Source organism: Podarcis gaigeae, assembly GCF_964106915.1.
Source record: "Podarcis gaigeae genome assembly, chromosome: 1".
Lineage (NCBI taxonomy): Eukaryota > Metazoa > Chordata > Lepidosauria > Squamata > Lacertidae > Podarcis > Podarcis gaigeae.
This window is the reverse complement of record NC_139678.1, coordinates 112,524,130-112,547,812: the sequence shown is the minus strand read 5'-3', so window position 1 is coordinate 112,547,812 and position 23,683 is coordinate 112,524,130. Positions and strand designations below refer to the sequence as shown.

Genomic DNA, 23,683 nt, shown 5'->3' with positions numbered 1-23,683 from the left:
GAGCATCCTATTCTTAAGAAACCAACCAGGTGCCTGTGGGAAGCTGCAAGCAGGATTCGAACACAGGACAACTCTCCCCCACTGTAGTTTCCAGCAACTGGTACAGTGGTACTTCAGGTTACATATGCTTCAGGTTACATATGCTTCAGATTACAGACTCTGCTAACCCAGAAATAGTGCTTCAGGTTAAGAACTTTGCTTCAGAATGAGAACAGAAATCGGGCTCCGGCAGAATGGTGGCAGCAGGAGGCCCCATTAGCTAAAGTGGTGCTTCAGGTTAAGAACAGTTTCAAGTTAAGAACGGACCTCCGGAACGAATTAAGTACTTAACCCGAGGTACCACTGTATTGAGAGCATTACTGCCTCTGACCAAGGAGACAAACCATAAACATCATAGCTTGTAGCCACTGATAGCTTTATCCTCCATTGATTTCCGATCCTCTTATAAAGCCATCCAAGTTGCTCATTGTTGACAGATACCTACATCTGTAGCAAGAAAGTAACAATTGCCAAAGGCAAATGTTGCATATTTTCTAGGTTTTAGGGAACAACACGTTGGGCCAGCCTTTTAAATAGCTCCACAATGTTACCACCGTAGTTCATTCGCCTGCATGCAATATCCTTGCCACCTGTTTATGCATTTTTAATTCCAATAATATTTATAAACTGCCAACTCTTTAACAAAGTACCAAGGCAGTGCACAGTAAAATGACCTAAACATAATAAAGCTATAAAACTGTATAATATAGAAGTAATGCCCAACACTGAATCAAATTAATGCTTGACCAAACTACCAGGCTAGTACTTAAATACAAAATGAATTTAATGTGCTTTAAAAAACTCTTAATGTAAAATGTCGACAGTCTTCTACCCCATTTCCTTCCCTCCCAGAAACAATTTATTACTCTGGAAGTGGCCTTGTAACGGGAGTAGGATATTTGTTACGTAGTTAAAGATTAAGGTCACACTGATTTCAAGATATAAATATGTAGAACAAAAGATGAAGATCATAAGACTACATTTGTGGAAATCCAAGAAACATTTAGTATCCCTCAGTGATTACCAGTGAGTAGGAATATCACCAGTTGCCACCACATGCCCCTATGCCTTTAATAGCAGTATACGAAATGAGTCCTTTGTAAATGAAAGGCTATTTACTGCCTAGGAATGAGATTTCACAAAACGAAACTGCGTTCCTCTGCAAGTGTCTTTGTGAAGTAACTAGGATACTGCATTTACCGTATAGCACAGACCATCTGAAAACTTCTGTCTTCCTTTTAGGCGCTGTCTCTTTGAAGAACCCAAGTGGGCTGCCTCTGGACCATGACAGCAAACATCCTATGAGAAGCTTTTTCAGAAATAAATTCAGTTATTTGGCTACAGCACTGTGAATTGTATTGGTCTTCGACGCTTGCCTTGCTCAAGTACTCAACATGGAGCCATTGTTACCCAGAGGAAAGTGCCTCACAGACTTGAAAAGACTCTTTTTGCTGTCACTTGTGTTAATATATCTGATAGCTTTGGTTTCTCCAGATCAAGACTACTACGGTTTACTCGGAATATCCAAAGAAGCAACAAGTAGAGAAATAAGGCAGGCTTTCAAAAAATTAGCACTGAAGTTGCATCCAGATAAGAATCAGGTAGGTTGCCTAGTCATGGAAAGGCTTTTTTCAATTAGCCAAGATAATTTCAAGACTGAAATGTGTTGAATTGCAACGTTTGTTTATTTGTTTGGTAAACGAACGCTAGGAAGTTTTTCTCTCTTGCAGAATGATCCAGAGGCCCATGAAAACTTCCTGAAAATAAACAGAGCGTACGAAGTGCTAAAAGACGAAGATCTGCGCAAGAAATATGACAAATATGGCGAGAAAGGTCTGGACGACCAGCAGCAAGGAGGCAGATATGAGAGCTGGCACTACTATCGCTACGATTTTGGTAAGATAACACGCTTGTGAGTGGGGCGCAATTGTTTCATGCTGTTTTCCCTGCCCAGAATTAGTGTAGCTTTGAAAGTACACAGTAGCCAGGCTGGCACACAGTTAAAAGAGCCAACGAGGACTTAACTCTGTGTTGGCCTGTGACCGTTGCAAGGAGGTACACAGTGTGTCCTTGGCTTTCTTAATTAGTCTGATTCTTAGGGACAGGACAGCCTTTATTCCATTCTTTTGCTAAGTGCCCTTTAGAGTCGGTACTTGTTCCTACCCCTTAACAAGACTCAACCAACACCTTTTTTACTCAACAGCTTCTCAGAGCAGGAAACTGTAACTAGTTCTCCTCCCACTCGGTTAAAATTGGTTTTTAATGTTTTCAATTGGTTTTTAACGTTTTGAAGCTGGCAACCCTTCGGAACTAGCCAGCCTGCAGGATTAGGGTATTAATATTTTATTGGTTTCAAAATATAAAGAAATAAAGTGATGCAAAGGGAGGGGGAGAGCAGAAAAAGGCCCAAAAATGTGTAGAAAGAAGCAACCTATGAATATGTGAAAATATATGAAAAATACCCTAACCCATACATTCTTATATAAATTTGATGTTATTATCCTGATGTTATTATACAGTGGTTTTCAATCAGTGTGCCGTGGCCTCCCTCCCTCTTTCCTTCCCTCCCTCCTCTGATGCCCTCTTGCATCTCTACCTCCCAAAGGCTTGCACAGCTGTTTGTTGCAGCAGCCCTGGCTACAAGCTCCCCAGGCGAATGCTGTCACTGGGGCTGGCCAGGGAGTGCTTCCCTGACCCTCTGTGGCAATGTGAGGAGGCACCTCTCTTTGGGGCAGGGGGTGCAGCTCAGAGACCAGGGTGGGTAGCTGTGGCAGCCCAGAGGACTCCCAAGGAGAGAGGAGAAGAGAGGAGGCTGAGGGCACCCTCCACAAGGTAGGGGTGAGGGGCCGCCACCTCTGCAGGCAAGGGGTGACATAACTAGGCTCCTGAGCCCCATAGGGGTGCCGCAGAAAGAGTGTAGTTGGTCAAGGGAGCCGTGAACCCAAAAAGGTTGAAAACCTCTGTCCTAACACATATGGAAATATTAATGGCCTACTACATTTTGTATAAATTCAATCCAAATATTGTCATATTTATCCAAACAAAGTCTATGTCTGTAAGCAGTCCGTTCATAAGCTGCAAGTGTTATCATGTAGTCAATCCATTTATTAAAGGGGACCATACCTTTATTCTTCCAGTTCATCAATATCAGTCTCTTGGCCACCATTAGAGCGCATAGAATCCATTTTTGTTGTCCCATTGTTAACTCCCATACAATATCGTTCAGAAGAATGTTCTCTGCTGAAAATTTTAGCTTTTTCTGGACGGTCATAATTATACAATCCTACTCTTTCTCCCCAAAATTAGTAAATATAGTCTTGCAGCCCCCTCAAGTAGGTAGGCTTCAAGAAAAATGAATTTAGCTGAATCAATTGCTGAGCAGTTGTGACCAGATGGAGAGGGTCATATTCTGAATACTGCACCTTTTTGTATAGTTTTATGCTGTGAAAGCCCTTTCACTCGCCAGCACGAAATTCCTTCTCACCATTTGCTATCTGGCGCAATCCAAGTTTATGTACAATGACATAGCAAATGCCATTTTATTATTCAAATACCCTTGTTGTTGTTTTTGAATGCTCATGGGGTGTTTCTTTGCCAGGTATTTATGATGATGATCCTGAAATTATAACGCTGGACAGAGGAGAATTTGGTAAGTCATTATGTTAACGTGGTTTCCAGGCACTTTTTAATTTATTCAGAGTGCATAATTGCGCCACCTCATCCTTTCCTGGGAGAAAACGTTACGTGGATTGCAAAATGTCAGCCAGAGTGACTATGAGAGCTCAATGTTCAAAGGCAGCATTTTATTTCTTCCCTGTGAGTCATTTGTCTGTAGAAACTTTACAGCACTCATTGCCTCAGTCTCTGTGGAAAGCGAGCAACACCTTGACGAAAAGGGGAAATTATTCCTCCTTTTTTTCTGAAGTTCCGCTCTGCCGTCTTTACAGAAATATCCTTTAAGAAAGATTAGTAGTCCAAACAAAGCACTTGAGTTATTTCCACTTACCAGTTGTTCTGCTTTTCTTACTTAAGATATATTTCGAATAGGTTTTCTCAGTGGAGACCACTTTACTAATTTGGGGTTGGGGGTTAACTGTATCATGATCCTACATTTAGTTGTTGTTTTTTTAAAGAGAAAAATTGGACTTTGCTAACTTAGTTCTCCTCCTCAGGAAACAACTCACAGATAACTAAACATCAGTTACGTGTTTGCATTTCCTGTTCGTGTTTGACCAGGGTTATTTGCAGAATTGAATGTGTTTACCTAGCATGATAACAACACACTTGTGCACACAGTGAGAGTTTCCCCACCCCTGGTATTTGAGCAGTAGAAAGATTTTACGCTTTTTACATTCTCTGTATTTCACGGTCATCCAGCATCTGATCTGGCCTAAGTGATAATGTTGAAACCGAATAGGCCCCTTTTTTTATAAATAACAATAGTAGTGGCAATTTTTTTGCTAAAAGTGGCTTTTGGCTGGTATTTCATTCCTTCGTTCATTCAGTTATTATCATTTTGCCCTGCCCTTTCTCCAAGGAATCCAGGCAGCCCAGTTTCACCCTTTCCTTACGGCAGCCTACATCACTCTAGCTCGTTGCACTAAAACAGGGAAGAGGAGCCTTTTAAGGGCCACATTCTCTTGGGGGAAAGAAGTTGGGGGCCGCATACCAGCGGTGGTCAGGGCTCAACCCAAAAAGGGAGTGTGGCCCAAGCCAAAAGTGGGTGGCGGTTCCCCTTTTTCTATCCATCCAACCAACCATTCTCTCTCACACACACCTCCTTCCCTGCCTGTCTCTCTCTGGGACCTCCAGACTGAACATATCCCCAACCTCTCTCCCCATCCATTCCTACTCCCTCCCCTCTCACACAATCCCCCACCCTCCTCCAGCCTCAGCAGATTTCCTCTCGGCAGTGGAAGGGGTGAGGGAATTCAGCAGCATGGGGTCATTTGAGGTGGGCTTAGGGGGTGAAATGTACGTGTTCGTTGACAATATCACTGCTGCTTCTTTTTCCCCTTCCTTACTTCTGTTCGACTTTGCCACAAACAGACCATGCTATGCATTTGGTGAAATGGATTTTAAGGCACAAGTACATGCACACTCAAAAGATGGGTTAAATTGGCACGGTTATATGTGGCGGAAATGTTCCTTCGTTGCCGGGCAACTGGAAACTGAGTACAGCAGTCATTTCCCTGTGCATGACTTACTCAGCTCTCTGCAGTTTTAAGGACCAGGATTCTTCACACTCCCAAGTTCCCCTCTGCAGTTTTGTTAAGCCCCTTTTAGGGGTAGGGAGAGGAGCCCTTTCCACAATGTCCACCCCTTTGAAATGTTGGATGCTCTTGCCTTTTTTTTTTTTTTTTTTTTTTGAGATGCTCTCTTCAGGCAGAGTTTTCCGCCAGCATTCATGTTACATGAAAACACATCAAAAGTCTGGGTTTACAAGTAGCTAGCTCAAGGGGTGCCCAAATGATGCCCATGTGTGTCCCATTGTGTCCACCACAACCTGTTCTTGCACCTATGAATGGTATCAGGGACTCGCCCCTCAAAAATTAGTGAGAAACTCTTGGCTCTTTCTTCTCAGTTCCTGTTTGCACTGGCTTGGCCCCTGCTGCATGCCTCCATGGCAGCCATTTTACATTATGCCATAGCCCTACAGCAGCCATTTTGTGACTGTCACACAAAATGTATTGTAACGGAGGAAATATAATTTAAGATTATGCTTAATGATTTATATGCATTGATAAAGGAAGATTACGTAATTTCATTTGATTAATTGGGAAAATAGGTAAACGTCTGGACAGGAATTGAACAAGAACAGTCGATGGAAATGGGAATGGATGGGAAAGTATTAGAAATTAAGAAAAAATACTTTTCTGTAAGCAGCAAATGAGGGAGGGAAAAGAGGCATCTTGAAGGGAGGTGGAAAGTCAATTTAAAAATTTGTGTTAAAATGGAATTAATTTGTTGTTAATTTGTTTTTTTTAAAAAAATGGAAAACTAATGAAAATGACCCTTTTAATATTGTTGTTCTAGATGCTGCTGTTACTTCGGGAGAATTGTGGTTTATCAATTTCTATTCCCCTCGATGCTCCCATTGCCATGATTTAGCACCGACGGTAGGTATAGGTCAGCCCAGCATGCTGCTTTTGAATGCATTCCCTAGTTTCCTTAGGCAGAGACCTTGGTGGGGAAAGGGGAAGACTCTTACCACAGCATGAGAGTTGAAGGGTATGCGAGAGTTGCATCATTTTCTTGCCACTGACCAATCTGTGGCTCTATCACTAATGGTTGCAGCCTGGTCTCCCATTCTGTACAAGCATAGACACATCATTTGGCAAGACTACTGGACATTGGCATCCACATTGGCCATCCTTGGGGTCATCGGAACCTGCCTTGTACTCAACCAAACCATGGGTCTGTCTACCTTAGTATTGTCTACATTGACTGGTAGAGGCTCTCCAGGGTTTCAGACAGGGGACAGGATTCTCAGTCCTACCTAGAGATGTTGGGGATTGAGTCTGGGGCCTTCTGCATGCAAAGCAGATGTTTCTACCACTGAGCTACAGCCCTTTTCAACAAGCTCTGCAAGGAATTGAACCAGAGGTTCCCCACCGACATGGAAAACATGTGGGTAGAAAGAATGAGATCCTACAGGGATAATCAGAATGGTGGGCAGAATGGCATTGACCTTCAACTTGGGTTGGGTTCTTAACTGTTGTGATAGAATTATATGCATGCTGGTAAACAAGCATTTTAAAATTCTCTTGAGAGCATTTATAAAACAAATCACGGTTTTTTTGGTAGAAAAAATAACCTAGGCTCTCACTTTCTTCCCCCCACCCCCCAAATCAACTTGGAAGTGGAGAGAATTTGCTAAAGAAATGGATGGATTAATACGTATTGGAGCCGTCAACTGTGGCGATAACAGGATGCTTTGCCGGAATAAAGGAATCAATAGCTACCCAAGCCTGTATGTGTTTAAAACTGGAATGGTAAGCAAGCAAATATTTGTACTCCTCCAGCACCCATCCTGGGCAGGTACAGGAGTCCTGGTCCAGTGAGGATTTTTTTTTTTTTTTTGAGAACCCCAACTTATTTCAGATTTAGGGACAGCCACCCATGAGGCCAAATGCAGTAAGTTCTAATAGGACGACCCTAGAAAGCAACGTTGCCCAGAGAAAATGTTAGCACCAAAAACCTGGACAGGAATGGCTCTAGGGCAATATGCTTTCTGAATCCTTTTAATAATTATGGTGTTTTTGTTGCGGAGGGGGGCAGGGATGCTTTGTAGATATTACATACATTTTTACACCCAAGAGCTAAGGTTAGATTCCCGGATTTTCAAAGTATAACATGAAGGACATTGGGACTCTGGTTGGTTGGTTGGTTGGTTGGTTGGTTGGTTGGTTGGTTGGCTGGATGGATGCATGATGTAATTCAGTGTGTTAAGTATTGGCTAATACATAAATTGCATTATTGGTTTAAAATGAGATGTGTTTCTCTTGCAGAACCCAGTGAAATATTTTGGAGATAGGTCCAAGGAGAGCTTAATGAGTTTTGCCATGCAGTTTGTCACAAGCACAGTGACAGAATTATGGGCAGGTAAGCTGCTGCTTTAATGACAAATTATTTTTAATTTTGCGCATATTTCAAACCCTGTAATGCCAATAGTGGGCAACAGATAAGTTAACCTAAACCTCTCTTAATCAGATCTTAAGAAAAGTGTAGAAAGGATCAATGTCATGCAACAAGTAGTTAATGCTAAGTAAAGTTTTTGAATGAATGAAAACAGGTGCATATCCCCTAAATGGCTGAGGCAATCCAGCCAGATGGGCGGGCTATAAAAAATTGAATTAAAATATGGAATTATTTGTTTTCTGTTTTTCAGGAAATTTTGTCAGTGCTGTTCAAACTGCATTTGCTTCTGGCGTTGGCTGGTTAATAACTTTTTGTGCTGAGCAAGGAGGTGAATATATACATGTGTACTTTTTTCAACTATTAATACCTAAATTTATGCTTGGTTGCTAGCCTGCTATGCCCCATTTCCTACTGAGATTGTTAAAACACATCCTCTTTTCTCTATGCTAGTTGATAGAGCTTATCTTTCAGAAGCATAGATATGTTCCTGGCTGCCTCTGGAGGTTCCCTCAGTCTCATCAGGACCTGCCCTACCATTAGGCAGACTCGAGCAAGCAGCAGATGTTGCAAGGCAGGGGTAGCAACAAAGTGTTGGGGAGGGAGGTGTCTATGCCTTACAGCTCACCTATCTTGGTGCCCTCAGGTGCCATGCAGGATGCTGCCCCTTTGTCAGGCTCAAAGTGAGAGTCATCTGTCAGTCTGTTTGGCTGGTGTAATTAGGGAGCCGCCATCTTGTCATTTGCCTCAGGCAGCAAAATGTATTCAACAGGCTCTGAAGTTTGTTTTTTAAGCAAATGCCTTTGCCGTTTTCAGACCTCCAGTGCAAAATTCTGCTCTGCTCCTCTCTGCAGATGTGAAGGGGAAATGAAATTCCCCTAACGGGCAGAGGTGTGTGTGTTGATGCCTTAAGAGTTAAAGTTCATGTTCCTTGTTTCAAGAGAAAGACAGAGGAAGTGACATACAAATACAGTGGTACCTTGGATTACAGATGCTTCATGTTACAGACTCCGCTAACCCAGAAATAGTACCTCAGGTTAAGAACTTTGCTTCAAGATGAGAACAGAAATCGCGCAGCAGCAGCTGGAGACCGCATTAGCTAAAGTGGTACCTCAGGTTAAGAACAGTTTCAGGTTAAGAACGGACCTCCAGAACGAATTAAGTTCTTAACCTGAGGTACCACTGTACTCTCCAGATTTTTCTGGGTTAGATCCAGACTTTGCCCTCTGCAAACGGAAGGTTATTTTTTTCCATCTACAGATGGCATTTGATTCTCCCTAATGGAAAAGGAGGCAGCTTTTTCCAATTCTCTCACAGCCCCCAGTCCCCAAACTCTCCAGTGCAGATTTTTGGAGAGTGGGGGGGGGGAGGGAGGAGATCAGTAAAACTCTCCGGGGGGGCGGGGGCAGAATTCTGCACCTAAGGCAGCTTCTCTGTGACAGCATGTGCCAAATTTAACCTCTTTATAGAATCACAGTATTGTAGACCATGAGAGTCATCTAGTCCAATCCCCTGCATTGCAGGAACCTGTTGCCCAACGTGGGGCTCAAACCCAAAACCTTGAGATTAAGAGTCTCATTCTCTACCAACTGAGCTATCCCAGCTTTGCCCTTAAGTTAAAAGTCTTTGGAAGCACCAGAGTTGTTGTTTTTTACCAAAAGCCTCTATTTGTTTGTGCATAGTTGCATATACGTAGATAAACATGAACCTGATGAAAAATCTTGTTTCTCAGACATCTATTATTGTTATTTTCTAGATTGTCTGACTTCCCGAACACGCCTTAAACTGGCTGGCATGTTGGTAAGCGGCGTTAGATTTCAAGAATTCTCAAATGGCATGCGTGAGTCGGGCGAAGTTCAATGCTGCTGAGTCTCATTGACTTCCAGTGGAGAGGCATAATAATTATTCCACCAAATGTTGAAAATGCTTAACATTGGAACATGCCCGTTTTTTGTTTTACTTAGGGTGGGATTCACAAAACGGAAAATGCAAAGCGTGAACTGAATGGTGGGATGTGTGTTGTTCTTTGATGCCCTCTGGGTGCCTGTGCAAAGAAAGCTAACCTGCCTCCATCTATCTGATCTCGTGTTGTCTCGCTTGTCTTGCTACAGGAAGGCCTTGTTAATGTAGGCTGGATGGACTGTGCCACCCAGGGTGAGCTTTGTGATAATTTGGATATCTCAACTAGCACTACAGCATTCTTTCCGCCCGGAGCCACTTTAACTAATAAAGAGAGAGGAGGTGTTTTGGTATGAGTCGCTTTACGATTGGTTTGCATATCTGTGCAATGAGGTGGCGGCGGTGGTGAAGGGAAAAGTGTCGCGCCCCCCCCCCCCAAAAAAAGAAGTTGATTTACCGTATTTTTTGCTCTATAAGACTCACTTTTTCCCTCCTAAAAAGTAAGGGGAAATGTGTGTGCGTCTTATGGAGCGAATGCAGGCTGCGCAGCTACCCCAGAAGCCAGAACAGCAAGAGGGATTGCTGCTTTCACTGCGCAGAGATCCCTCTTGCTGTTTTGGCTTCTGAGATTGAGAATATTTTTTTTCTTGTTTTCCTCTTCCAAAAACTAGGTGCGTCTTGTGGTCTGGTGCGTCTTATAGAGCGAAAAATACGGTATATTTTAATTCCTCATATGTTGCTGGCCCCCAGAAGAGAAATTGAATTATGTGTCTTAGAAAACATCCACGCTTTATCTGTATCTCTAGATGCTTAATTGTACTTTCTCTGTGTTCTCTTATCACCGAAACATTTTGATGCTGTCCTGAAAGCACCAGAATTCACCCTACACACCTCCATGCTTACACGTTTATACTTAATACAGACAGCTGCTGATACTGGACAGGGCAGTTTGTTCATTTATTTCCTTAATTTATGTGCCACCTTTTTCCTTCGTGGAACCCAAGCTGGTTCCCAGGAGGCCACCCATCCAGGCACCGACTCCAGTGGTTCACAACCTGTGGGTCCCTAGATGTTGTTGGACTACAACTCCCATCATCCCTGAGCTAGCTAGGGGTGGTGGGAGTTGTAGTTCAACAATATCTGGGGACCCACAGGTTGAGAAAGGCTGGACTAGACCCAGACCTGCTTGGTTTCAGAAAAGTCATGGCCTTGTGTGTCTTCAGAGCATCCCCTGAGACATAGCTATCTGCCATATAGAGCACCAGCTAAGGTTACTGCTGTTGCCTGCAATACAAGTTGTATTGGTGTCTCTTGTTATAAGGCAAGACTCCTTTTCTTGTGCGGGAGTGTGCTATGATCTTGATTGGTACATGAAACCAGGCTTCTTTTCATGCTTGTATTTTTATTTAAAATGCAGCTAAAAAAGGAAGGGCAAGCCAATTCTGAAATCTGATCAGAACCAGTCAGAATTAAGCACTGACTGGGTCATGCCCAAAGCAAACAACCACTTGGTTCCTTACCGGGAAAGAATATTACATGATGTGCTTATAAGCATGCTTTGTTAAATATTCCAAACATCCCAAAGAAAACTGAGGAAGCAGTATATTTCAGGGTTAGGTGCGAACTCCATCATAAATTAATGTGCTTCGAGGGTAGTAGACCTGTTACAAACACTAGGTGTTGTTTCTGCAGTGGTACATTTTCAGGACTGTTGGTGTGGTGCTTTGGAGTTTAAGATGCTTGGAGGCTCACAACCATAGAGTAAGTCTTGTTCTGCCTTTGGGTTCAAAGTTGGCCAAGTCCAGGCTGTGACACAAGACTGCTCCAGGTCACCAAAAGGAGCTCTGAATAAGCAAGAAGGCTCTGAATAACCCAAGTTAACTCATAAAGCGAATGGGAAAAGACACCTTCCTCTTCTTGGAGCCAGCAACAGGCATCTTCTAGGGGAGATCTTGAGCAGTGCTGGTTGTTCTGCCTGTCTAGTACTGAAACCTTTTGAAGGTGCAGATGAGGAGGAACATGTAGCTGGCAGCAGTTCTGCTGTTTCTAGACTTTCCTCCTACCCAGGGTCATTTCAGGCAGCGCACGAGATGCTTTGAAGGTTAGGAGAGTGACGGAAATAGACGGCTCGATGAGGATATAATCCTCCTGCTCCTTGTCTGTGCACTCCTCCCGTCTTTTTAAGCCATCCTCCAAAGCCATCCACGGTAGCCCAGAGATAAGCTTCTGGAATTCTGTTATTGATTTCATTTATTGATCACTTCCCTGTGAAGCACCCCAAAGTGATGTACAATATAACGGCATATATGAAGCAGTTTATATACAGCTAAAACAACTGCACAGATAAAACATTCCTTTGAAAAACAATCAGAAATAGATAAACAGTTTAGAGCAGCAAACAGTGCCTACATGAATGGAATCAGTTCAAATCCCAGTTCCAATTGGGGGAAAGATTTCAGAAGGCTTGTGGAAAGAGGAATCTCTTTCGCAGGCACCAAAAAGACGACAGCGAAGACGCTTGTTTGATGTGCAGTGGGAGGGAGTTCCAAAGGGTAGGTGCCACTACACTAAAGGCCTGATTCTAACATCAGGCAAAACAGAGCTCCTGGTAGGATGGTTTATGCAGGGTTCCCTCTCCTGCAGAATGCGCTGATCTGTTGGGTATGTAAGGGATAAAGCAGTGTATTATAAATATAACACAAGAAAGGATAAAACTCACGTGGAGATTTCCTTGTCTCTCTAGTTCCTGAACACTTTGGACGCAAGAGAGATATATTTGGAAGTCATGCAGCACCTTCCAGATTTTCAAATGATCTCAGCATCTTCCTTGCAGGTAAAGAGTGTTCTCATCTTGACTGCATTTGGGTGTCATGCTGAACCTTGGTTCAGAACAGGAGAAGGGAAACCATAGTCCTCCAAATATAGCTGCAAGAGACTGGTAACTCGCAACTGCTGCCTCCCACATTGTTTTTGCTGCATTAGCAGCACCAAAGCATGGGCAGTGAGTGTGGAGGGGCTGGGCTGTCCAGAGTACAAGACACACACACATACACACACACACACACACACACCCTGGCCTCACTGATGTGGTCCAAAAGAAAGCAGAGCAATATGTTTGGCACCAGCTTGGCTGCAGGAGCTACCAGAAGGAAGTGTGCAAGGTGCCATCCAACCATATTAGGGACTCCCCTCTGGATTTGTGTAGGGTTTACTCCTCAGCCTTTTCTTCTGCCAAATATGTCCCACAAGGCACAGTGTTTGTGTGTGTGTATACATATATATTATATTTTAGTTTCTGATTTCACCACAATCTTGCCATGAGCGTCTTCTGGGATATAACACAGAGTTCTTTAGCAAAACGTCAGTGTTGTTTTGCGCCATCCCAAATACAGTCGTACCTCGTAAGTCGGAACGCCTTGTGAGACGAACGTTTTGGCTCCCGAACGCTGCAAACCCAGAAGTGATTCTCCCAGTTTGCAAACGTTCTTTGGAACCCGAACATCCGTTGCGGCTTCCGCAGCTTCTGATTGGCTACAGGAAGCTCCTGCAGCCAATCGGAAGCCATGGCTTGCTTCCTGGACATTTTGGAAGTCTGTTTGACTTCCGGAACGGATTCCGTTCCGAGGTACAACTGTATTCTGAAGTTCAGCAACTTGAATTGGGGCAAAATCAAAGAATCCATTTGATCCCTCTCTCTTTTCTTGCTTGATTTTGACTAAAATCTGCAGTTCTATAGAGCTTTGAGCAAGCCAGTTTCTTATTCTTCTAACAGATGGATGGATTTGTCTTTACCTCTTAATTTCTTTTTCTCCTCCCTTTTTAAGGATCACCTTGCCCATCACCGATGGCTGATCTTCTTTCAGTTTGGTGAGACTGGCAAGTCAGATAACCATGACCTTAAAAAACTAAGTTACCTCCTTAAAGCAGAAAATATTCAGGTGAGATAAGGAGAACCTGTAAAATGGATGGACATGGGTGGGGTGGAGCAGGGGGCTTGCCTCAAAAGAATATTATTACGCTCAATATCTTCCCCCCAACCTGCAGAGCTACCTAGTCTCCTTTCACTTGAGACCTCATCCTTCTGGCTAGGCCATTGTTGGGACACTTGTGGCATTACAGATGTTGGAATGCAGATGTTGGAATACAACAGTGGTGGCTGGTGCTGATGGGAGTCTGGAGCCCAGCAACCTCTGGAGGGCCACAAATATCACATCACTGACCTAACCTACGTTGCTATATTTTTGTTTCAATGGGAAAAAATAGACAGACTTAATAGCATTCATGAACCCCTTAAATGCAATGCAAGAAGTGTGTATTTGTGATATTTAATGGATAAATTATCCTAGGGTCGTAACAAACAAATGGCTTTTCATTTCACAGGTTGGCAAGTTTGACTGCCTTTCTGCCCCAAACGTTTGTAATGATCTGTACGTTTATCAGCCATGCGTCGTAGTCTTTAAAGGAAGGGGAATAAACAACTATGAAATTCACCACGGTAAGCGACTCTTGGGTAGAAAAGTTACAGGATGTAACAATATTCTGGTGCCTGTAAATGCATCTTCCTTAGGGAGTTGCTACAAGTTTCAAACATCTGCATCTAAGTCGCATACACACACATGAAAAGCAGTACCATGTGGCTGTGTCAGCAGAGGAATGGGAGCGGGGGGGCTGACCCCCCCACACACCAGTCATTTTTAAACTCCCAAGCACTCCTTCTTCCCAACCCTTCCCCCCCACCAAAACAGCTTGGAAAGTGACATTTTGAGGCAGGGAAACCACTCAAAATCCTAGCTTTCCAAGGCTCCCTTTATTTTATTTATTTTATTTTAGGAATGGAGAGTTTGTTATGTAATGTCTGCCCCATTAGATACGCTTTTAGTCTGAAGGATGCTTGCTTACACAGTTGAACCTCAGTTACCAAACACCTCCGTTATTGTACTGTTCGGCTCCTGAAGGCCGAAAATCCGGAAGTAAATGCTTCCGTTTTTGAACGTTTTTTGGGAACCCAAATGTGTGACACGGTTTCTGCTGAGTGCAAGAAGCTCTTGCAACCAAAGGCAAGCCGCGCCTCAGTTTTCGAACATTTCGGAAGGTGAACAGGCTTCTGGAATGGATTTCGTTCACAAACCGATGTACCACTGTACAACTCTGATCAATTTCTAACAAATTACCTTGCTTTGCCCTGTGTTATGCTGTTGGGAGTTTTGCTCTTTCCTTTTTCCAGAGCTAGAGTTTTGGTTGGGGGTTTTGGCCAGTTATTTTTATTGGTTTTCCATAGTTCAAAACAAAACAAATTATGACCAAATTGATACAAATTAACACAAATGTTATATAAGTTTTAAAGCTGACTTCCCGCCCCCGATGTTTCCTCTATTTTCCTCCCACCTTTGCTGCTAGAATTTTGATACTTGCTAGCTTCACGTTTTTAACAATGCTTTGTGATTTGTAGTCTGTTTTTATACACTGCTTGGGTGTTCTTTAAATGCAGAGTGGCTCATGAATTCGTAAAGAAATAATAAATCCTCCTCTGCCTTTCACAAAGAGCGCTGATTTCTATTGTGATCATCCTTGTGAATTTCTGAAGTATGAGTGATTAATATCTGACATGGCTGACTGCCACTTAAACATACCAAGCCTCATTTGGGAGGGGAAGGATCTTGTAAAACTCACTCAGCCCTTTGGGTTGAATCCCAGCAAAGTCATCCTACTGAAATCTGTGGTGAGTTCAATAGGTCTAAGTCCAAGGATGACTTAGTTGGATGCAACAACCCTATTGCCTATTAAACTGGACTGAAAAAATAAATACTTTTTTGGTTCTTTCCCTCCCCTTATCTTCCCTTCTACTTTAGCAAATAATAGGGAGCTAATCCTCATGAATGCTTTGTTTTCTTTTTCTTTTGAAGGAAAGAAGATTCTGTACGACATAGTGGCTTTTGCCAAGGAAAGCGTGAATTCCCATGTCGTCACTCTTGGGCCTCAGAATTTTCCTGGCAAGGAGAAGGAACCATGGCTTGTTGACTTCTTTGCACCTGTAACTATTGCAGCACCTCATTCTCCCATAGAGATGTAGGCTGTGTTGCATCCAAAACTATTTGGCTGTGAATGGAACAAAAGGACTTCACCTTCCTTCTTTCCTTGCCTTGCAATCTCCAGTGCACCTTCAGAATTTGTTCCAAAGGGTTGGGGGACGTTCTGGAGCAGATTTGGGGGGGGGGGAGAGAGAGACGGAGAAGTCCTATTGCTTGAGTGGAAGTCCATCCTCACAATGTAGCGGTTCCTCCTACTGTGTTATTATAACCGTGAAATAATTTTCAAAGCTTCTTTGGTGATCACTCGTAGCCGAGTGAGATTGTCTTCCATGAACATGGCCTTAACAGTGAGTCTGTAAGTGACTGTGGAGGCCAATTCTGGATCCACACGTCCTTCCACAGTGGGGACATAGGTTTCCGGGAGGGAGTTGATAATGGTGAGGGTTTGCCAAGCATGCCTTCCTCTTAGCACATTTCTCCCTTGCGTCCTGAGTTTGAGCATCTTCAAAGTCCATGACGCCTTTGGTAAAGGCTGCTCTCCAATTGCAGTGCCTGCAGGCCAGTGTTTCCCAGTTGTCTGTGTTTATACTACATTATTTAAAGATTTGCCTTGAGAGAGTCTTTAAATCTCTCTTGTTGACCACCAACATTACGCTTTCCACTTCTAAGTTTGGAATAGAGTAGTTGCTTTGGTAGACGATAATCAGGCATCTGGACAACATGACCAGTCCAATTCTAGGCTGGCATGTAGAAATTTCATTCCACAGGTTTTTGCAACAGCAGTGTTTCCGGCTTTAACCTGGTTAGCAGAGGGCACTTAGAATTGGAGGAGGAAGGGATACAATGGAAGACATCACCAACCATAGAACCATAGAATTGTAGAGTAGGAGTGAGGGTCATCTAGTCCAAAAAACCCCACCTGTATTGCAGGACTCTCAACTAAAGCATCCATGATGCATGGCCATCCACCCTCTGCTTAAAAAACTCCAAGGAAGAAGAGTCCACAACAGACAGTGGAGTCTGTTCCCCTGTTGGAACAGCTCTTGCCATCAGAAAGTTCTTCCTAATCTTTGGTTGGAATCTCCTTTCTTGTAACTTGAAGCAATTGATTTGGCTCCTCCAGTCTGGACATGAGAAAACAAGCTCTCTCCCTCTTGAAAGCCCTTTAAATATTTGAAGATGGCTATCATCAGCGCCTTGCTGCAAGACCATGTGTCCTGTATCTAAGGCATCCCCAAGAGCTACCTGTTCCATCTCTTTAGAAAAACTCAATGGAAAGAGCTCACAACCTCTTCGGGAAATTCCAAACTGCTCACATAATTAGGAAGGCCACGTTGGCATTTACCCTACATCTGTCTGCAGCATAAGCTTGTGAACAGTTGTCATTCGTCATTTCATTTTACTCAGAAAATGGTTTATCATTTGTTATGGGGAGAATATATAGCTCTCCTATATGTGTGGGGTTGTGGGGAGAATCTTGGAAGTGCAGAAATCACCCAGCCCCCCAATCTGTTGGGCTCACACCGGCAAGGCAGAAGGTGGGCTGTTGGTGTTTCTCCATGGGGTTTTCATCTTCTTTTGTGGGCTGATGTGTTTCCCACCCAAACTTTTCCTCCTATTGGTCCCAGTAGGAAGGGAAATCACTATGTCATCTCCAGGCCTGGTATAATTCCCCTTAACCCAGTTTTTGGATCCAGCCCCTAGCACACACCCCTTTTGACAATACCACTGTCAGATCACCAGCTGAGTGGCAAGGGATTGGAGGTGTCTGCCCTCACAGTGGGGGAAATTAGCAAGGGCAAACCCCTTTTGGTGCTTCCTTCTCTGGGGATGAAGTGGGAGATCCCAGGACACCCTTCTGGGAACCATAGGAAATGTTCTATCAGTGTCTAATATCTGAGAGTAAGAAATAATTTACTGTATTTGGTGAGAAATTTATATTTGGTGGTTGTTGTTTTTCCTCTCTCTCTCTTCAGTGGTGCCCCCCTTGTCGAGCTTTGCTGCCGGAACTGAGGAAAGCATCAAAGCAACTCTATGGTCAACTGAAATTTGGCACACTAGACTGTACAGTTCATGAAGGGATTTGCAACATGGTAAACTGCAAATTTAAATATTTTCCCCACATAAACATAGCTTTGTTCTGGTTTTGAAAAGTGATAGCCCAATTGTTTTGCAGTCAAAGTGATGAAAATTAATTGGACCGCAATTCATACAAAATCCCCACTGTGTGCGCCGGCTTATGGCACCTGTAAGTCACGTTAACTTTTTTTGTAAGCCTCTTTAACTCCTGCATACTTTTCAGCTCTCACAGACATGAAACTCCATGAGCTTGGGAGTCTTGCAAATAAAAGTTCATAGAATAGGAAGAAGGCATGGAATTTGAGCTGACTTAGAAGACTGGCAAGACATTGTTTAAAGAGACACAAAAAGAACTAGATTTTCAGACACCATTGTAAAGTAAAGTAAAGGCCTGAGTTTTGAGATCTAAAAAGCTGAGAGGATTCCTTCCTTGCATCATATTATATTTCACCTCTTTATACCTATAAAAAATGAGTGCAAGGCACTTTAGAAGAATTAAAAACTATAGGATGCTATCCAACTAAGTTTTGCTCAGATCAGAATAATTGAAATTAATGGGCCTAAAATTAGTCCTGCCTATTAATTTCAGTGGACCTACTCTGAGTATGACTAACATTAGATACAGCCCATTATCACTGTATTACAGGAAACAGAAATCTGTACAACTTTTAACTTAAAAACACTAGCCAGCATTCCTCTCATTGTTATGCTGCACAGGCCTTCTCTATACCGCAGAGGTTTGTGGGGTTTTTTGCAATTATTGGAGTAACGGAGGTTTCCTTTGAAGGGCAGATCCACACAATACATTTAAAGTGCATTGAACACACATGGCTTCCATCAAAAAATCCTGTGAACTGTAGGTTCTTAAGGGAGCTGTGTATTGGAGCTATTGTTCTCAAAATTCTTTCCAGCAGGTGGGAAGTCATGAAAGCCTGAAATGTGCCTTGAATGTGCTTTGTATGTAGGCTATGGATCTGCCCTCAGGTTTCAGCCCTGAGAACTTCACCTGCCCAGGTACTGAATGAAAAGGCAGAAATCAGTTGAGGCTTAAAAGGGGATCTCTCCCTATGATTTCTGAAGATATTTTAATCTTGATCTTTCGCAGCACAACATTAGAGCTTACCCAACAACGGTGGTATTCAACCAGTCTCACACTCACGAATACGAGGGGCATCACTCTTCTGAGCAGATCCTGGAGTTTATTGAGGTAATTGTTGAATTTTGTGAATTTTCTGTTGCTTCACTAAAAGTTGTCTTTTGGTGTTTGAGTTCCTGAATGGAAGGTTAAAGGAAACCTACCATACTGACCATAGCGGATAGCTCGAAGAAGGTTTCAACCCTGTATGTGGCAGCTGTGAAAAAGAGAGCCAGTGTGGTGTAGTGGTTAAGAGCGGTGGACTCGTAATCTGGTGAACCGGGTTCGCTTCTCTGCTCCTCCACATGCAGCTGCTGGGTGACCTTGGGCCAGTCACACTTCTCTGAAGTCTCTCAGCCTCACTCACCTCACAGAGTGTTTGTTGTGGAGGAGGAAGGGAAAGGAGAATGTTAGCCGCTTTGAGACTCCTTTGGGTAGTGATAAAGCGGAATATCAAATCCAAACTCTTCTTCTTCTTCAAATTACATGCTAGGGAACATCAGGAAAGGAATTGGAAAGAAAACTTTGGAATACTGTGTACAGTTCTGGCCGCCTTACTTCAGAAAGGATAGTGTAGAGTTGAAAAAGGTTCTTTCCAGAAGCTGGGTCACGTAACCTCAGTCAACTTGTTCATATCCCATGAATTTGTAAGCCATTCTTGGTATCTGATTTGTTTTCCCAGTGCTTGCCTTCAGCCAGGGGTGGGGAACCTTTTTTCCCCTGTCCAAGAGCTTTGGGGAGGGTACATGCCAGTGATGGACAGGGTCAAAAAGTAGTTGGAGCTGAAGCCAAAAGTGGAGTTCTTCATCAGCAGTTCGAACGCTGGGTTTCAACAATTTAAAATTCTTAACTCAGTTAAAACAGATGGCAGTTACAGAAATACGGCAATCGTGTGTGTGTGTGTGTGTGTGTGTGTGTGTGTGTGTACTATAAACAAATTGCAAATGACTTTACACAACTTGAGCTGTTCCTTCTATAAATTCTGAGAGCAGACGAAGTGAGCCTTCCTCCTTTCTGTGCCTTAGGATCTCATGAACCCGTCAGTAGTTTCTCTCACACCCGAGACCTTCAGTGAGCTGGTGAAGAAAAAGAAGGCTAACGAAATCTGGATGGTTGATTTCTATGCTCCGTGGTGTGGTCCTTGCCAAGCCTTAATGCCTGAATGGAAAAGGATGGCCAGGGTAAAACCAAGCAATCAGTTCTTTTCAGTGCCCAGTGTCAATCATGCTCATCTGATCACTAAATGCTTAGTTCCTTGTTCATTTTCATTTTGAGCTATTGAGACACACATACCCCTAGCATGCATACCAATGATCAGTACAGGATGTTTATTTTAAAAGTGGAGGGGTCTTTTATTTCACCAAGTTTTGCAGATTTAATTGAATAATTGTTTCTCTGTTTCAGTTGCTGAATGGACTGGTTTCAGTTGGTAGCGTGGACTGCCAAAAATATTTCTCCCTTTGTCATCAAGAAAACATTCAAGGTTATCCTGAAATAAGACTTTTCCCACAAAAATCAGCGTCATCTTATCAGTACTAGTGAGTAATGCAAGTTGCTTAGATTTGTTCTTAAATACTTACTGAAAACCATGCGTATTATGTGACTTACTAATGCTATGGATCAGACTAGACTAAATCAGGAGTTCCCTCAGTGGCACAATCTGACAATTAAATATCATTCTCCCCCCTTCCCTTTTTAAGGTTTAATCTATTAGAAAGTACAAGTTATAACCTAGAGAGGTGTATTTCTTATTATCATAAGGTGCTCTTTACTTATTTATTTAAAATTGTCTTTTTACTCACTTGATTTTTTTTAATATTTATAGCCAGAATTGTTAAATTTTCAATTACATTTAATAATTTACCATTACATTTTACCCGAGAACGTTATTGATACAAATATTAGATTTCTTCCAAAAGCATGTATGAATTAATATGTCTTGCATTCCAATTATTCCAATAAGCAACAGAAGTATCGCCACCCTTTCTAGCTTGCCTGACGCTAAGGATACTTGTTCATCTGACCCTTAAAGCAATATCCCAAATTCATATAACCCACGTTTTTAACGTAGATGTTTCCAAGTATTTCCAGTTGCACACTATAATCATGTAGGCTGCAGTTAAAAGATGGGTAACCATTTCTTGATCTCCTGGGGCAATTGCGTCTTCAGTTTACCCAAATAATATATGTGTTTAGGAGTATTTAGACCCACCCCTTATTAACCGTAGTTCTCTATACAGTCATACCTTGGAAGTCGAACAGAAACCGTTCCGGAAGTCCGTTCAACTTCCAAAATGTTCAGAAACCAAAGTGTGGCTTCTGATTGGCTGCAGGAAGCTCCTACAGCCAGTTGGAAGCCACGGAAGCCCCATTGGATGTTCTGGTTCCAAAGAACGTTCGCAAACCAGAACAATCACTTCTGGGTTTGCAGCGTTCGGGAGCAAAAATGTCTGAATACCAAGGCATTCAGGGTTCCAAGGTACGACTGTATAGTCAGTGGGCTCATTTGATAATTGATATCCTATCATCTTCATTTCTTCTAATATTGGTGTGTCACCCAGCTGTGATTTGGGTGTTTTAAAGCTGATTCGTTTTTGTTACAGTATGTCATTTCCTGCCAATGGAATTATTCCTCTGAAGGAAAGCATGCGTGAAATCTCATGCCAAATTTGAAATGGAATTCATTGTTGTGCTATGACATATCTTCCACCTGAGCAAGCATTTCATCTTGCCAAATAGCAGGATCTCCCCTCCTCTTCCTCCTCCGCCTATGCGCTCTCCTGGGGGTTCCCCTGACCCCTGACCCAGAGTCTATTTTGGGGGGGGGGGTTACGTGGGGTGAGAAATGGCATCGTGCAAGTGGAAGTCCTTGCGTGGGGTTTCCCCTGGCAGTGCCCATGAGATGAATCCTGCCCCGTGTGGGGGAAATCTGTTGGCTGAAATAGAGAATCCAGTGCCCAGCTAAATATCACGATCTTTGGGTGGGCGCTATGTGAACCCAGTGAACAGAAAGTGCACTACAGAGGTGTTGCCTCTTTCTGCCCATTTTGATTTATTTTTATTTTTATACTTCTGTTTTTAACAGTAGCTACAACGGCTGGAACAGAGATGCACATTCGCTGAGGAGATGGGCGCTAGGGTGAGTGCTTGCCTCAAAACATTACTCACAGCGTACTTTTTCCAGGGGGGTGGGACTGACTCACATAGAATAATCAATGGAGGGGACTGTAGGGCCATGCAGGTGAGCCCCACCATCACCATCCCCACCATCTATGCTGTTGCACTGACTGCCTCACTTTCCGATTGTGTTGAAGGCTGTATGCATGAACCCCCCCCAAAAATGCTCTTCAGACCTTTGCAGTCCTATTTTTGGACACCAGGGGAGAACCTATTCAATAGGTCTTCCTCCACTCAGGTGTTGATGCCAACAGTGAATAGAAGGCACAAACTGGACCTTTCAAGGTGACAGGCCGCTAGTTTTGGGAGGAGTAGTTTGTGTGACTCTGAAATCCCAAGTTCCTTGTTTTCTTTTTCCCTTTTCAAAGGTATTTACCTCGGGTGTCTCTGGATCTGACACCCCAGAGCTTCACCGACAAAGTTCTGAACGGGAAAGAGCATTGGGTCGTCGACTTTTACGCTCCCTGGTGTGGCCCTTGCCAAAATTTTGCTCCGGAATTTGAGATCCTAGCTAAGGTAAACGGCCTGATCTCCCTGCAGTGGCAAGTCACTGTCGGTTCAGTGCTCTCCTTTTCCTCCCAAGCTATTTTCGATGCATTGCAGCCATGTTGGCCCTTGCACACATGCCTAGGGTTGCCCTATTCCCCAAAGTGAAAATCTGGGCAAAGTTGTTGAGCTTTTTTCTTCCTCTTGGATTAGCATTTTCTGAATGATTCGCCAAAAATCTGCCCAGACACAAAATGGCTGCCTGATTCCTGGACGTATCTGGGAAAACTCGGATGTATGGCAGCCCTACACATGCCCAGTGAGGCCTTCTGTGTCACTTGAAGGGTTTCCTCCCTCCACTGAAATTAAGCCTTGAGAGGAACATTCTACTGTAGCCCATAGAAGAAGTTGTGTGTGCTTGGTTGCGGCCTTTGGTGCCCGGGACATTGTCTCCAGTTTGTGCTCAGATTCGTGGGCCTCAAAACCTTGACAGCCCCTGCCTTGTGGATTTCACATCCACTTATTCAGAACATCTCACTAGTGAAACTAGTTGCCAGTCGTGGAAGCAGATGTGGGTGGGGACCCTCTTTTTTTACCAATAGGTTTTAACTCCTATCTCCTCCTCCTCCTCCTCAATTTTTAAGGCTGTTAAAGGGAAAGTGAAAGCTGGGAAAGTTGACTGCCAGGCTTACGCGCAGACGTGTCAATCTGCTGGCATCAGAGCCTATCCAACAGTGAAGTTTTATCCTTACCAAGGAGCAAAGGTAAAGGCACAGAAATCTCCATCGTGTCAACTGTGAGGCGGGGAGGGGTGCAGTTCTGTCGTGGAACACATGCTATGCAGGCAAGAAGGGGTGTATTTTGGGAGTCATTTTGGACTCACTGCTGTCCATGGAGGTGGAGGTCACTTTTGTGTCCTGGGCGACTGTCTACCAGCTCGATCTGGTACGCCGGCTGAGACCTTACCTTTGTGTTTGTTTTTGTTTCATTTTAAGAAAAATGCATTTGGGGAGCACATAGACAGCCATGATGCAAAAGCCATAGCCGAACTCCTGATGGAGAAAGTAGAGAATATTAAGAAAAAGAGGAAAAAATCTTCCAGAAACAAGGTAATTTTTCACCCACCCACAGTTGAATTTGACACAAATATTTTAACATCTTTCTCCTCTGGCTATTTGTGTTCGTGGGTTGCACCCAACGG

General features: G+C 43.3%; 2 protein-coding genes across 3 annotated transcripts in view; one reads left to right on the top strand and one right to left on the bottom strand.

Annotated features, from left to right (window-relative positions):
- Positions 1 to 23,683, bottom strand: part of FRZB (frizzled related protein) — a 181,048-nt gene that overhangs the window by 106,721 nt on the left and 50,644 nt on the right. The window lies entirely within an intron of this gene.
- DNAJC10 (DnaJ heat shock protein family (Hsp40) member C10) overlaps positions 1 to 23,683 on the top strand; it is a 36,762-nt gene that overhangs the window by 2,439 nt on the left and 10,640 nt on the right. For both annotated transcript variants that reach the window (XM_083707359.1, XM_083707360.1), the window contains exons 2-22: positions 1,282 to 1,640; positions 1,770 to 1,935; positions 3,638 to 3,688; positions 6,076 to 6,158; positions 6,903 to 7,034; positions 7,551 to 7,644; positions 7,931 to 8,008; positions 9,434 to 9,477; positions 9,789 to 9,926; positions 12,320 to 12,409; positions 13,401 to 13,514; positions 13,957 to 14,071; positions 15,480 to 15,607; positions 17,582 to 17,698; positions 18,790 to 18,891; positions 19,845 to 20,000; positions 20,224 to 20,357; positions 21,905 to 21,958; positions 22,365 to 22,512; positions 23,127 to 23,246; positions 23,478 to 23,591. In XM_083707359.1, coding sequence (XP_083563485.1) covers positions 1,434 to 1,640; positions 1,770 to 1,935; positions 3,638 to 3,688; positions 6,076 to 6,158; positions 6,903 to 7,034; positions 7,551 to 7,644; positions 7,931 to 8,008; positions 9,434 to 9,477; positions 9,789 to 9,926; positions 12,320 to 12,409; positions 13,401 to 13,514; positions 13,957 to 14,071; positions 15,480 to 15,607; positions 17,582 to 17,698; positions 18,790 to 18,891; positions 19,845 to 20,000; positions 20,224 to 20,357; positions 21,905 to 21,958; positions 22,365 to 22,512; positions 23,127 to 23,246; positions 23,478 to 23,591 — 2,385 coding nt within the window. In that variant the 5' untranslated portion in view covers positions 1,282 to 1,433. The remainder of the gene's footprint in view (positions 1 to 1,281; positions 1,641 to 1,769; positions 1,936 to 3,637; positions 3,689 to 6,075; positions 6,159 to 6,902; positions 7,035 to 7,550; positions 7,645 to 7,930; positions 8,009 to 9,433; positions 9,478 to 9,788; positions 9,927 to 12,319; positions 12,410 to 13,400; positions 13,515 to 13,956; positions 14,072 to 15,479; positions 15,608 to 17,581; positions 17,699 to 18,789; positions 18,892 to 19,844; positions 20,001 to 20,223; positions 20,358 to 21,904; positions 21,959 to 22,364; positions 22,513 to 23,126; positions 23,247 to 23,477; positions 23,592 to 23,683) is intronic.